This window comes from Drosophila sulfurigaster, chromosome X, assembly GCF_023558435.1.
Source record: "Drosophila sulfurigaster albostrigata strain 15112-1811.04 chromosome X, ASM2355843v2, whole genome shotgun sequence".
Lineage (NCBI taxonomy): Eukaryota > Metazoa > Arthropoda > Insecta > Diptera > Drosophilidae > Drosophila > Drosophila sulfurigaster.
Window position 1 is genome coordinate 13349015 of NC_084885.1, and position 14983 is coordinate 13363997.

At 44.6% G+C, this 14983-nt stretch overlaps 2 protein-coding genes across 8 annotated transcripts; one reads left to right on the forward strand and one right to left on the reverse strand.

The window, feature by feature from the left end:
- Nucleotides 1–176: 176 nt before the first annotated feature.
- Nucleotides 177–9473, reverse strand: LOC133848505 (integrator complex subunit 6). 7 transcript variants are annotated; one of them, XM_062284108.1, is made up of 3 exons: nt 9313–9473; nt 5926–6341; nt 177–5812 (listed from the first exon to the last, which is right to left on the reverse strand). In XM_062284108.1, exon 3 carries the CDS (start codon nt 5728–5730, stop codon nt 1243–1245), a length of 4488 nt encoding a protein of 1495 aa, XP_062140092.1. In that variant the 5' UTR covers nt 5731–5812; nt 5926–6341; nt 9313–9473; the 3' UTR covers nt 177–1242. The 7 variants fall into 7 exon arrangements, with proteins under 7 accessions (XP_062140092.1, XP_062140099.1, XP_062140095.1 ...); XM_062284115.1 differs by lacking the exon at nt 9313–9473 and adding an exon at nt 8444–8462; XM_062284111.1 differs by lacking the exon at nt 9313–9473 and adding an exon at nt 8436–8453.
- Nucleotides 9474–9617: 144 nt separating this feature from the next.
- Nucleotides 9618–14563, forward strand: LOC133848507 (regulator of telomere elongation helicase 1 homolog). Its single transcript, XM_062284117.1, has 6 exons — nt 9618–11001; nt 11061–11602; nt 12766–13572; nt 13631–13760; nt 13836–14090; nt 14162–14563. The coding sequence occupies exons 1-6, from the start codon at nt 9964–9966 to the stop codon at nt 14372–14374; spliced, it is 2985 nt and encodes a 994-aa protein (XP_062140101.1). The 5' UTR covers nt 9618–9963; the 3' UTR covers nt 14375–14563.
- The last annotated feature ends 420 nt before the right edge of the window (nt 14564–14983 follow it).

The window sequence follows — 14983 nt, forward strand, 5'->3', positions numbered from 1 at the left end:
TAGCAAAATTAAAAGGAAAAAAACCATTATGTATTAAAACTGAATCACATTAATTCTAATAATTAATCAAAAAAAAAAAAAAAAAATGTTTAGAACAAAATACATTTTTCTCGCCTACACAAATATTTTGTTTATGTCGAAATCATTTTTGCTAAATAAAATAAAATATGAATATTTGTGTCTATTCGCTTTACTTAAAATCAATGCCAATATCGTATGTTATATTTGAAAACCTTATAAACAAAATACATTAATCATAAATTTATGAATGTGTTTTGGTGAGTGTAGATGTGTGTGTGTGTGTTGTGTATGTGTGAGTGTGTGTTCTAAGTGCGCGCTGCGACATTAAAAATAATTCGTTAGACAATAGAAAAAAATTGGTTTAATTTAAAATAAGCATTTTTCTTGCTGCATGTTAATTGTATGCTTAATAATTAATGCATTAATTAATTACGTTATCATTTAATTAACATATGTGGTGTACACACATATGGCTTAAAAGGCTTTCAAACTGAAGGTAAAGACAAATGTGTTGTTGTTGTTGTTAAAGTTATTGTTGTTGTTTGCTTCTCCTCTTTTTACTTACTTGGCTAATACAGTTTACAGTTACTTTTGGGGAGTTACTCACTAAATCTTCACTTTAGGCTAAACGACTAAAAAATGTTTGTGTGTGTGTGTGTGTGTTATTAAGACCTACAAATTGTTTATGCATTTTGTTGTTTGTTTTTCCTAACATTACTAGTATAACTAATTTCCATATTCTGGTACTTTTGTTGTTGTTGTTGCGGTTGTTGGTTGCTGCTGCAACAGCAATTACCGTTAATATTATTAGCATTACTATCAACAGTATCAATTATTGTTTAATTTAGCCTATAAACTACATAAATACATCCCCAAGTTGTAACGCTCTCTCTCTCTTCTCTTCTCTTGCTCATACTTTTCCCTTCACATTAATTTCATTATTTACAGCTGTACTACATGTTGTTGTTGGTGTTGAGTGTATGTGTGTGTGTTGTTGTTGTTGTTGTGTGGAATTTGTGGAAAATCACTTTTCCGCTACTAGCTAAACTCTCATCTCTATATAAAATTAATGCTAACTCTTGTTTAAGTTTAGTGTTGTTGTTGCTGTTTCTTGTTGTTGTTGGTTGTTTGTTGTTGTTGTTGACATCACAGACATGTTGCGTGGTGTGGTTGCTGGTGCTGTTGCTGCTGGTTGCACGCTCAATTCCACAGCAGCCAACGTTAACTCTTTGTGATCTCGTCGAGCTGCTGCTGCTTCTGATCCCACCATTCCTGTATGCTGGACACCATCTTGTGGCGTCGGAATCGCATCGATTCACTGACGCACATGTCTACGAAATCCGATTTCATCTCCTGATCGCCCTTGATCAAATTCAAATGCTCCAACAATTGACTGTAATCGCGTCCAGGTCGCCGTATATCACGAAAGATTTGCAGACGCAGGTCGACATTGTGTTTCCGTGCCGCCTCCCTTTGCTCCTCCGTTAAGCCACGTTCCGGCGTTGTCACCACCGACATGTCTCCTCCATTATTGTTATTGTTGTTGTTGTTGTGCGTTGGCGATGCTTTGGGCTCTAGCTTGGGGCTGCCATTGTTGTAGCTTCGATGGCAATTGTTGTTGCCAATGTTATTGCTATTGCTATTACTATTAACATTATTATTACTACTATTATTGTTGTTGCTGTTGTTGGTGTTGCTGTTGCTGCTGCTGCTGCCGCTGCTGTTGTTGTTGCTGTTGTTGTGGTGGTTAAGTCCGCTGCCCCAGTAAATATGCGGCGTACTATTCGCCGCCAAACCGCCGCCCGCTGTGCGCTTCAGTGCATCAAAGCTGTTGGCCAAGAGATCCACTTCCATGTCATTGCCATTTCCCTCGCTGGCATTGCCATTGAGTGTGCTGCTGCTGCTGTTGTTGCCACCGGTGCTGTTGCTGTTGTTATTGCTGCTGCTGTTGCCGCCTCCACTGATGCTGCTGCTGCTGCTGCCGCTGCTGTTGTTGCTGCTGCTGCCACTGTTGCCATTGTGGCACGTCTGCAGTATGCGCGAGATCTCCGAGGCATCGTTAATATCATTGTGACTGAAATAAGTGCTTGGTGTTGTGCTCGATGTTGCTGGCGTGCTGCTGTTAGCTGACCCCGATGTTGCTGCACCCGCTGCTGCTGTTGTGGTTGCTGTCGCTGCCGCCAATGCTGCTGTGCTGCTTGCCGCACCCGATGCTGCTGCAGCACCGCCCAATCCACTGCCAGCTGCTGCCGCCGCCAATGTGGCTGCTGCCGTTGTGGTTGCTGCCGCTGCCGGCGGCGACAACATCGCCCCATGATGACTCGCATAGCCATTGGGCACCAGCATCAGTGGCGGCATTGCTGTTGCCCCGCCAGCTCCCGTCTTATTCATCGCCGTTGTGGCTGGCATCATCAGCATCGCGCTGTCGCTGGCATTGCTGCTGTAGGCAGCATGCTGAATGGTCAGGCCATTGAGTGGCACATACAAGATGTCGTTCACATGATTGTGGCAATTGTTGCTCATGTGGCTGCTCATGTGGCTGCTCATGTTGCTGCCGTAAGCGTCATTGTTGGTGCCATTGCTGGTTGTTGCTGCCACTGCGGCTGCTGCTGCTGCTGCTGCCGAAGATGTTGCTGTTGCAGCTATTATTGTGCTTGTCGCTGTGCTCAAACTGCTGCTCGGCGTTGCCACATCGGGTTGCAGTCGGGCAGCAATGTTTAGCGGCGATGTTGCCGTCGCCGTTGCAGCTGTCGCAACAACTGTGCTGTTGCTGCCAACTCCGCTGCTGCTGTTAATGCTGTTGTTGCTCGTGGTGCTGCTGCTGGCGTTGCCAACACCACTGCTGCTGCTGCTGCTGTTGCTGCTGCTGATGATGATGCTATTGGCGCTGCCACTTGTGCTGTTGGCGCTGCCAACTCCGCTGCTGCCTGCCCCGACGCTATTGCTACTATTGCTGCCGTTGTCCGCATCATGAGAGCTGAGCGCCTCCTCGCTGATGCCATTGATGAAGTTGTGCACGTAGCCATTGAGCGAGGTCTCCTGCTCGCTGGCCTCCTCCTCGCTGAAGTCAAAGCTCAGACGCTCCGACAGCCCTGAATCGTTGTTGTTGCTGTTACTGATGATGCCGCTGCTGCTGCTGCTGATGCTGCTGTTGCTCGCAATGCTCGATGTCTCCGACGGCGCATAGCTGCTGCTGCTGATGTTGCTATCCTCATCCATCAGCATCAGTTCACCCACAACGCTGCTGTTGCTGCTGCTCCCACTGGCGCCGCCAACACCAACGCCAACGCCACTGCCACAGGTGACGCTCGCCGGTGAGCTGGGCGAACTGTTGCTGATGCTGCTACAGGTGCTGCTGCTGCTGTTGCTGCGCAGCGAATCCGTGGAGATGCGTCGAAACTCAAAGGCACGCGGCAATGGTCCCGCCTTGCGTTTGCGTCCACGCGACGTTCCGTCCATTAGCTTCTTGGCATTCGGTCCGCCCATCGGACCGCCAACGTTGCCACCGTTATTACCACCGCCACCGCCACCGCCGAGCATCAGCACCGACATGCCAGCACCAACGGGTCCACCCATGCCACCAGGGTTGCCGCCACCATTGCCACTGGAGGAGGGGGAGACGCCGCCGGCGCCGCCGTTGCCATTGGGTGATTTCATGGGCGCCACATCGCTGAGATCAGCCTCATCCACCATGACCATGTGCTTGTCCTTCTTGTAGGGATTGCCGAACATGTGCTGGCGCACATTGGTCGGTTCGATTTCGCGCAACGGATTATCCTTGTTCTTCAGATACTCCTGATAGTTGCCCATCTCGGCAATGGGCAGACAGTGACCCGAATCCTTGGCCACAAAGCTCGTGGGTCGCAGAAACGTTTCGCGCATGCGCACAATCTCATCGACCAGATCCCGACGCGGTATATCGAAGGGATTGCGATAGGATTTCGCCGACGATTGATGCGACAATTGCGGCACCACAATCGTATAGTTCTCCACCGGCTCGATCTCGGCATGCAGCTTGGCGAACGTGTCCCGCAACAACGGATGCCGCACCAGATCCCGACGCAGTGCAGCGCCGGTGCAGAGCTTTGCGGTTTCGACCTGTCGATACGGGGGCTTCGGTTGCTTCAGCTGCTTGTAGACCTTGAGACAGAGATTCTCCTGATCCTGTTTGGCCGTGTTCTTGATGTGCTTCAGCTGATTGGCAATCGTTGGCGACAGATAGTTGTCGACATTCTCGGGCAGCAGGAACTGCAGCAACTGATACGGCACATTGATGTTGACCAGCGACTTGCGCAAGAATGGACAATAATACGGCGGTATCGAGCGCACATACGCATTGAACTTGTACATGAGATCATTGGGTGGACTCATATTGTACTTGTGGATGAGGTCGTGGAGCAGCGGCAACAACGCCGGATAGTTGTAGGCCAGCACATAGAGATGCACCTGGTTGAAGCTCGGCGATGCCTTCAAATAGCCAAAGGGCAGCTCGAAGCCATGCATCCCATTGGTGACAATCACCTGCCAGCATTTGTTCATCTCCCGCTTGTTGAGTATCTGCAGCGTCAGGGGACATCCCTCGATCTCGTATTTGTCCACCGGAAAACTGCGCACCAGCTGCGGCTCATCGACGGCGGGTGTCAGTATCTTGAGCTTGGGATGGGCGTCGCGGGGCGGCAATGTGATGGCCTTGGAGTCGGGCCAATACGGCTCGGGCAGTGGCCAATAGCCAATGGGGAAGGTCTTTTGTGTGATGTGCTTCTGCACGTAGATCATCTTCTTGATCGGCTGGAAGACAATGTCGGGCGTCGGCTCGTTACTGGATGCGCCCGTGGATGATGCCGCCGATGAGGAGGATGTTGTGTTCGCTGTCCCGCCAACGCTAGCGCCTGAGCCACCACCTCCTGTTGCTCCTCCTCCGCCAACGCCAGCGTTGCCGCCTCCGCCGCCGGTGCCGCCAACGCTGCTGTTGCCCGTCTCCTTGGGCAGCATGGGCTCAAATTGCAACACGACGCCGGGCTGCACCTTTTGCACCAGACTCTCGATGCACTGATTGAGCACATAGTGGCTGCGCACACGATACGACCGACCGCCGGTCACCTCGCACATGCGTTCGATGGGCGAATCATCGTGCGGCACTTTGCCCTCGACGCGTTCGTCGATCTTGTTGCCGGGCATACGGAGCACCAGCGAGAAGAGGCGTTGATCCCAGCGAAAGGGCTCTTTGGTGAACTTGGTGCCGGGTATTTGATTACTCAGCGGCAGTATGATCTCCTGATGGACGCCATTGCGATACGAGTAGCGACCGCCGTCTGTGATCACAATGATCACCGATGGCTCCAAATAGAATGGACATCGACCCTGGCCATAGGTATCGATGCCCGATTGCATGCGATTCAAATTGAGCAAATCGAAGGCATTGCGCAACGATTCGCCCATTGAGGTGAGGCCATGACTCTGCAGATTCTTCAGTTCATTCATAAAGGTGGCATGATTCTCCTTCCAGCCGGCCTTCACATTTGCCGGCGGCTCCTCGAACGTGAGCAGCATATACCGATCACCCAGACAGTCCTGTGTGCGCTGCCGGTATTTGAGAAACGTTTCGACGGCCCCCTTGGCAATGTCCAGATATGTCTTTTGCACGCCATTCACATACGCCTTCTGGCACATGGACGACGAGGTGTCCACCAGAAAGAGTATGATTGTCATGGCTGCTCCTCTCCAGCCACCTGATGAGTGAGCTAACTCTCTTTCTTCCTCTTCCTCTCTCTATGTTTCGTGTTGCCAAACTCTACAATCACAAACAAAAAATACAATACATGTAAAACACGTACACACACACACACACAGGCACAGAAACAACACACATAGACGATGTGATTTGCGAGAGCGAAGATAATTTACCGTTTTCTTTAGTGTTGCTGTTTGCTTCTTGCGATAGCTTTTTATTTTTGAGCGCAGTTGAAAGCGGTGCAAGAGAACAAGATGGAAAGAGTGTGTGTCTCCTTTCTACTCCTGTTCTAGCAACTCTTTTTCCTTGCTCCTTCACTGTTATACGGTGTTGTTGTAGTACGATACTGTTATAGCTTTATGGTTTATTAGTGTTGTTGTTGATTTTGTATTTTCTGCTCTCTCTCTCACTCTTTCTCTTTATTTTGATGCTGTTGCTCTTCTTTGCTGCTTGCTAGCAGCGTGCTTCGGCTTTTTGTTGTCCTGGACTGAAGCAATTTGCTCTTTTTCTTCGTTTTACTGTGCCGCTTTTATAGTACATGTTGCGTGAAACAGCTGACATTTGGATTTATCAACACAACCAATCAACTCTGCAATGAAATAAAACGAGACAAGAACAATTAATGTAATCCACGATAACGATTTGCATCATGTTGCGCATTCGCACTGTGTGCCATCCACACAACAAAAACAATACTATTCGCTGATTTTGTAATACATTCACAACTCACACACACACAAACGCATGTGCTGCGAGAGAGCGGTGGTGCTGAGAGAGAGAGAGAAGATATGCACATGCATGCATATGTTTGTACATCTATAGTCATCGTAATCACTGATAATGCGCAAGCAAACACAAACGCTGCTCACAAACACACACACACAGCAGACTTGGGCACAAAAAAAACACGCACAATTTGGACAATAAATGTGCTAATTTTGATCGCTAAGCTTTTAACTGCGCGACTTAAAACACTCTCTCGCTCTTTCTACCTCTCTTTCAGGCATCTCGTGTCTTGGTAATATGCACATACAAACATCCACAACTCTTTTGGCTATGGGAAAAAATATAGGTTTGACATCAATTCAAATGGCAGGCCAACCACCATAGAGACAATGACTCCAATGCGGCTGTGAACATGCTCCACAAAAGTTATTCATTGAGTCAAAACACGAGCACTGAACAGTACTTTTGCTCACCGCTGCCATTAGAGATGAGTGTGCGTGATTTTTGTGAGAAGGCTGCACGATAGTGCGTGTTCACTTAATTTTTTTTTTAATTTTTGGTATCTTAATTTTAATGCAAGAAAAGGAAAAACAAAATAACAAAAAAAATTACACTTTAAACACTCATTGCTCCGTTTTGACTTGCAAGCACGTGTGGAGATTTATTATTTGTTCACGACAAAAAAAAATATATATATACATATCACGATCGTTTCGCTTACAGTCACGCACTCATCTCTAATTGGCAGCAACAACTGACCAACGCAGGAAAATGCAAAAAAAATATGTAAATCAAAAAATGATTTAATTAAAATTGTGCGTTGGCAAAAACTATTTGACAATAATTTCGGTAAAAAATACCCACAACGTATTTATTTGATGCGAATGTAAAATGACGCGCGGTATAACCAAAATTCCTCTTATCGGAGCGCTTGCATTTAACGTTGTCATCGCTGCCGCCGCCTTCTGGCGACTAATTGACTGAGTTTTGAGTACAAAGCACTCAATTTCTATTTGAATAGGAGCACACACACACACACACACATGTGCGCACGCACATACAGACATGCATGCGTGTATTAAATTCACGCTCAACAGCGCAGCAAAGCGTTGCCAGATGTCACATAAAATGCACAATATACAGCAAAACGAAAACGTTGCTTGCAGTAAGCCAACTACGGCACGTGGATATAATTTTGAACTGGGATAATATCCAAAATTTGAATGGCCCAATCCCATTATGTGCGCAAACACTATAATATTTGCTTAGCACACAGTGAAATTCGCTTTCCAATGTAGTGGCAACGCTGCAACAAGGTAACAAAACATTGGGGGAAGGTGATTCCTATACCATACACGCTCCTGCTGTTTCACATTTCAAAAAGACAATAACAACAACTGGCGATTGTATGATTTAACTCTTTTTTTCCAACATGCATAAGCGGTAACAGCTCAATTACTGAAATCAGCTGAGTGTTTGACAGCACAGCAACAACTTAATATATGCAACGACCTTGCCTTTTACACAGGATCGCAAATAAAGTTTTTAGATGTTTGTTGTTGTTGCCATGTTCGTGTGTGTGTGTGTTTGTGTTTGGAGGAGTGCTCATTATTTGACAAACAGCACGATTAGTGTGACCTTAATTTTAAATGCGACATGGGCACGAACAAGAACTAATTTGCATGTGGCAGTGGGTTGTGTGTAGCTGAGGGGCTAGCTTATCGGTCTCACTCTCATAGTACAAATCGACTATCGAACGATAAACATTTGCAGTGTTGCATTCGATTAAAGAGAGAGCGAGCGCGCCAAACGTTTAAGCGTTATCGTGTGTCTACGATTTGCAGCTGATTGTGGGTGGATGCATTGTTGTTGTTATTTGTTCCTTCCGAATTATTATAACTTTATAACAATAATTATAGCAGTGCTTGCAACGTCACAAACACGCATTTACACTCACATACTCACTCACGCACAGCTTCATCATCATCATCATCAGCTTTAACATCAGTGAGAGTTGTGTGTTAAGACAAAAAAAGAAGAAAAAAAAACATAAGCTGTGCTATTTTACTATTAGACTGGCAACTATTCGGCAATTGGAGCAGTAAGAAACAGAGAGAGAGAGAGGGACAAGCGTGAGCCGTTTAATAATACGAGGATAGTAATAAACCAATGAAATAATTCATAATTTTAATAATCAGAAAAATATTTGTTTTACTGTTGCAGAATTTTCGATTAGACGGACGATATGGGGGAAGGGGGTACTCATTGAGTTTTGGGTTTTTTTTGGTTTTGAGCGATTTTTTATTCTGTTATATTTTTACTTTGTGCCAACAAAAAATTTATCACCACCTCCGCCGCCGAGCGCGCACAGACCGACGACGACCACAGCCACGCACTCACACAATTATAGGCACACACACACTCGCGAAGAAAAACACGCATACGACGTATGTATGTGGATGTATTAAGGTGCATAGCCCGTAAGCACACAAACAACAATCTTTATACCGCGCGCGCTCGCTCTCACGCTCTCACTGCTCACTATACTCCTCTCTCTCTTGGCGTTCAGCACAGCTCGCTCATCCAAGCAGCCGCCCCCGCCGCCCCACCGACCGTTGCGCACAACCCCCATCCATCCTTCCATACAACCAACCAATCCACTCGCCAACTGACTGACTGACTGTCGAGTGCGATGATGACGACGACACGACAACGACAAAGCGACCGACCGACCGACTGACGGCCGAAGCGACACGACCACGATACAACCGACCAGTGGTGGCATGTACGTATGTATGTAGTATATGTATGTATGTAGTTATTTGTATGTTTACTTGTAGTATCTCAGCAGGCGGGTAAGTTTCTTTCACACACACACACACCACACTGTTGTGCCCGTCACTCTGGTTGCGTCTCGAATTTGTCGCCTCTGCCTTTTCTATTGCTATTGCTTCTTCTTCTTCAATTCTGGCGCCGCTGGCCAACCAACCTCTCTGTTCAAAAGTGAAAAACTAACTGAGACGCTGCGATTGTTGTTAATTTTGTTGGATATCGATAACTCGATAGCCAGACAGGGGTGTCATCACATCTCGATTGCTACTATGTCGATTGTCGCACAGAGTTGGCTTGATTGAGGGAAACAATTTCAAATCGCGACTATATAATCTTGCAAGTGCATAACGAATTAATTTCTACAGACTGCCATTTTTAATTTATTTTACATACTTAGATGAGAATGTGTTGCATTGTTAAATAGTGAATATTTTTTGGCTTATCAGTTTTAAAATTAAGGTGGTCTATCGCTATCGCGCGTACAATCGTTATGACACAGGGTCGTTTAACATTCGAACACATGTTGTTATTTCTGTAGCTTTGGCGCGCGAACACACAGCATACTGAACTAAAAGTGAAGAGAGGCAAACACAACAAGCATATTCCGAATTGATAATATTTAAATAGTGTATTCACAATAAAAAGCTTGCGCAATGCCGGAGAGTATCATTGCCGGCATTCCGGTGCATTTCCCCTTCGAGCCCTACGAGGTGCAACGTGCCTACATGGAGAAGGTGATAATCTGTTTGCGTGACGGCACAAACGGTGTATTGGAGTCGCCCACCGGTACGGGCAAAACGCTGAGTTTACTGTGCTCCTCGCTCGCCTGGTTGCGCACACGTCAATCCGAGGTGGAGAAGGATAAACAAAAGATTAAAATGGAACCCAATTCGACGGCTGCTTCAGTGCTCAGCAATGAGATTATGGCGGCCATGGGCAAATCCAACAATTGGGGTGTACCCAAGGTGATCTATGCTTCACGCACACACTCTCAGTTGAATCAGGCGATGCGTGAGTTAAAACGTTCGGCGTATGCGAATATGCGATCTGTTGTCCTAGGCTCTCGGGATCAGTTGTGCATACACACGGATGTGATGCGGGAACAGGGCAATTCCAACAAGGTCAACATGTGCAAGCTTAAGGTGCATTCGAAGACTTGCTCTTTTCAGCTACGCGTCGAATCCAAAAAGGATCATCCGGATTTCCGTGGCCCCACAATAATGGACATTGAGGATCTGGTCAAGGTGGGACAACGTCTCAAAATGTGTCCATACTATGCGTCCAAGGAGCTGGTCAAGGATGCGGATATCACATTTATGCCGTACAATTATCTGCTCGATCCCAAGGCACGTAAAGCCAATAAAATTGAGCTCAACAATACGATTGTCATACTGGACGAGGCGCATAATATTGAGAAGATTTGTGAAGAGTCCGCATCGGTGCAGATACGCTCCTCGGATGTGGCTATGGCCATGGAGGACCTTACACACATCATGAAAATCTTCACGAGCGGCGAAACCCTCGATGCAGGAAGCGATGAACCCAAAGATTTCACCCTCGACGACCTGACACTGCTCAAGGAGATGTTGATCGATCTGGAGAAGGCTGTCGATGAGATTGTGGTGGAAAACAAGACCGATGGACAAACATATCCCGCATCGTTCATCTATGAACTGCTTGCCAAAGGCAATGTAAGTGCACAATTGCTGCAATATGCATCCGTTAATCTCTATTTTGATTTCTATAACAGTTTACCTATGGCAACTGTGCCACCATCGTCGGCTTGCTGGACAAACTGGTGCAATATTTAATGGTTGCCTCACAACATTCCATGCTGCGAAAGGGCGGCAGCTTTATGTTGCTCTCCGATTTGCTAAACATTGTGTTTGCCAACAAAGAGGATATCATGGGCAAGGTGCATGTTAGCTTCAAGGTTCATGTGGAGATCGAGGAGAGCAAACAAACCAAGCAGACGGCCTCAAGCAAAGCCAACAACAGTGGCTGGCTGGGCAAGGGCAACAATACGTCGACAACCACCAAGACAGCCAAGGTTATCAATTTTTGGTGTTTCAATCCCGGTTTTGGCATGGAACAGTTGCTCAATACAAATGTGCGCAGCGTGATCTTAACCAGCGGCACATTGGCACCCCTTAAGCCGTTGATTGCCGAGCTGGCGATTCCTGTGGCTCACTATCTGGAGAATCCGCACATTGTCGATCAGAGTCAGGTGTATGTCAAGATCATTGGCACGGGACCCGATCGCGAGCAGCTCATATCCAACTACAAAAATCGGTATGTTGCTGAGATCAGCTTATTTCTAAAATTTGATTTTGATTAATGGGTATTCTGTTGAGAGAGAGAGAGGAATGGTGAGAAAGAGAGGATCAGAATTGGTGATTCACATTATTCATAAGAACTAAAAGTGTTTGATGATGTGATTGTATTTCATCAGATCAAACAATATTCGGGGGCAATAATAATATAATAATATCGAAATTATAACTTAATAAGCTTGATCACATAAGGATTCGTTAAATTGGTATTTTAAAATCGAAAAAGAAATATTAACAAGCTTATAAATTAAATAATTGGTATTGTAGAGAGTAATATCAATAATTGTATAAGATTGTGTGCAGTTTGCTTGATCCAAGTTCATTGGTTAAATGCAGTGTGAATTTGGGATTATTGCATAATTTTTGATCTATCTGAATTTGTGGGATATTTGAAATATTTGCAGCAAAGGATATTACATAATAATTATAAAGCGGTAATTCTCACCAAAATACTCTATCTGAAGTGGAAAAAACAAATATCAAAACATTTTTTTATTATCATAGCTAGGGATTAGTACTTTAAGTAGAGCTAAGAATAATCTATTTTTATGTTTTAAGATAATTGCAAACATGAACGAATTCGTACTCAAAAATGAAAGAATTTGTATAACTTATCATAGCACAGAATAAGTTCCTATAATCAATCCTAGCTTGAAATATATTGCTAGAAGAGCTTTACTTATTTTTAAAATTGTTTCAGTCTTTTTTCACATGAAATCAGTCAGAAAAATATCCATATATGAAAAGAGTTTCCGTAAATTTGAGTTTTTACAATGTTAGGAACAAAATATACGATCATTTAAAGGAAAAGGTAATTACAAAATGTATACGATTGCAGCTACATTTATATATCGGTTTGTACGATCCAAAGAATGTTAGTCTGCATCTCATTTAAAAGAAAAGTAAACCCAACAATATTCATTATTTTAATTGCATTCCTTTGAAACAAATATATTTTTGTTTTTAACTTCTTTTGTTTACTTTTAAATTTAAAGCAAACATAAAATAGATAAATTGACGGTTAGTGACATAAATATGATAGCAAGGGTTTTTCAAAACGATGTTCAAGGAAAATAACTAACATTCCACAAGAAAATATACTAATCTGTAATGTATCCACAGTGATAACCCCAAGTACATTCGATCGCTGGGCCAGACCATACTCAATGTATCGCGGATCGTGCCCGATGGTTTGTTGGTCTTCTTTCCCTCGTATCCCATGATGAATGCCTGCGTGGACTCTTGGCAAGCCAGCGGCCTGTGGGCGGATATTTCGAGTCGTAAACCCATTTTCCTGGAGCCGCGTGGCAAGGATCAGTTCACCAGCACCATGGAGGAGTTCTATCAAGCGATACGTGATTCAAAGGGCGCTTGTTTTATGGCCGTCTGTCGTGGCAAAGTGTCCGAGGGTTTGGATTTTGCCGATCGCAATGGACGTGCGGTGATCATAACTGGTTTGCCATTTCCCCCGCTCAAGGATCCAAAGGTGATACTGAAGCGTCGCTATCTGGAATCGAATCGCACGAAGGAAAATCAGCTGCTGAGTGGCCAGGAATGGTATAGCTTGGAGGCGACACGTGCGGTCAATCAGGCCATCGGTCGTGTCATACGACATCGCAACGACTATGGCGCCATACTGCTGTGCGATTCGCGTTTCCAGGATGCCTCTCAGGTGCAGCAGCTGTCCAAATGGGTGCGCGGACATTTGGGAGCGAGACCGCAGAGCACACCGTTTGGTCCCATTGTGCGTGAGCTGCGACAGTTCTTCAAGCACGCCGAGGCGACGATGGTGAAGCCCGATGAGCGTGCCGAGGAACCTTTGCTGCAGAGCGTCTTCAAGCAGGAGACATCGCCCGACAGCAAGCCACACTTTGAGACCGCCAGCAAGATTATCAACAACAAATCTCGCATAGCCCTCAATATGGCAACGTAAGTGTGAAATGCAAAGGAAATTGAAAATGTACACTAAATGAATTTACAATTTTAGGAAAGTTGAGCAAGTGTATTCCGTGGAGAAGTGGACGCCCGAAGAGTATGCCAAAGCCGCCGGCGGCGGGGCACAAGGTGCCAAATCAACTCCCATGGATTTCATAAGTCGCCTCAACACGAATGCCACTGTAAGCATTAGTTGATAATGGTTTTGCTTTATTCACTTCTACTATAAATTATGAATTTTGTTATACATTTTGCAGAGCATTGACTTCAATAGCGATAACACCGGACTAGTGAAGATTCACAAGCGAGAGCGCAGTTCGCCCACAACAAGCGATTCCTTGGCCTCACAGCCAAATATTAAAAAGCGTTACAAGCTGGTGAATGCGGCTGATATTAAGAGCGAACCCTTCGCCTCAACTAGCCAAAGCCAAAGTCAAAGTAATTTAACAAACCCGCCATCAGAATCCCAGTCAAGTGATTTGCACGAATCCCGCACGGATTTCTTGCGACAGGTTTGTCTTCAACACACACACACACACACAGAGTATAGTATAACTAAATAATTTATAAATTTTGCAAACAGGTGCGCGGTGCCATCAACACCGATCAGTTTCGTAAATTTGGCAGTGCGCTGCTCGCCTACAAAACTGGTGGATATGAGAGCTTCGATAGCTTAATGCTGATTCTACTGGACTTGTTGGGCACGCCAGAGTTGCGACATCTTTTGCATATGATGCGTCGCTATCTGAAGAATGAGCACAAGGAGGAATTCGATGTGCGCATAGCCAGCTTGTAGCAGAGCTCGATCGTTCCTTAGAATTAGTTGTAGCATAATTTTATATCAACAATTGTGTGATGCATTTGAAAAAGTTGTACAGTGATTGTTTCTAATAAGGAATTTAGATTCAAACACTTCTTTTAAGGTTGCTTCTGAACAATTATATCTAAGTACAACTACTGTGAATCCTTTTTGTTAAATTGTGATTTGAAAAGAATTAAAATTTACTTTGATTAACAAACAAATTTGTATTTTTAGTCTTACATTATTCCTTTGCAATTTTTTTTTTTTGATTTTGCAAAATAGAGAAATACCTATTTAAAATACCACAAATGTAATTAAAATTGTGGCATTGAAATAGTTCAATATTCAAAAACATTCCCAAAGCAAACAAATTTTGAAATTTCTCATGTAATTCTACACTTTTGCCTTTCCACACTTGACGTTTACCCGAATTATGAAATAAATAGAAAATCTGTCATTCAATTTTCATACATTCTTTAAGTTTTATTAAAAAAAAAAAAAATAAAAACACTTAAACTAACTGCTTAAAATAGATACCAAATTAAATGGATTTAATTATATAATTACTTGTATTGTATGTATATTTGTTGTATGCTTATGGTT

Bases quoted from the DNA above. Each gene is read 5' to 3' on its own strand.
- LOC133848505 (XM_062284108.1), bottom strand. From the start codon at position 5,730: ATGACAATCATACTCTTTCTGGTGGACACCTCGTCGTCCATGTGCCAG.
- LOC133848507 (XM_062284117.1), top strand. From the start codon at position 9,964: ATGCCGGAGAGTATCATTGCCGGCATTCCGGTGCATTTCCCCTTCGAG. The intron at 11,603-12,765 runs GTATGTTGCTGA...ATGTATCCACAG, and splicing joins ATATCCAACTACAAAAATCG to TGATAACCCCAAGTACATTC. The intron at 14,091-14,161 runs GTTTGTCTTCAA...TTTTGCAAACAG, and splicing joins GCACGGATTTCTTGCGACAG to GTGCGCGGTGCCATCAACAC.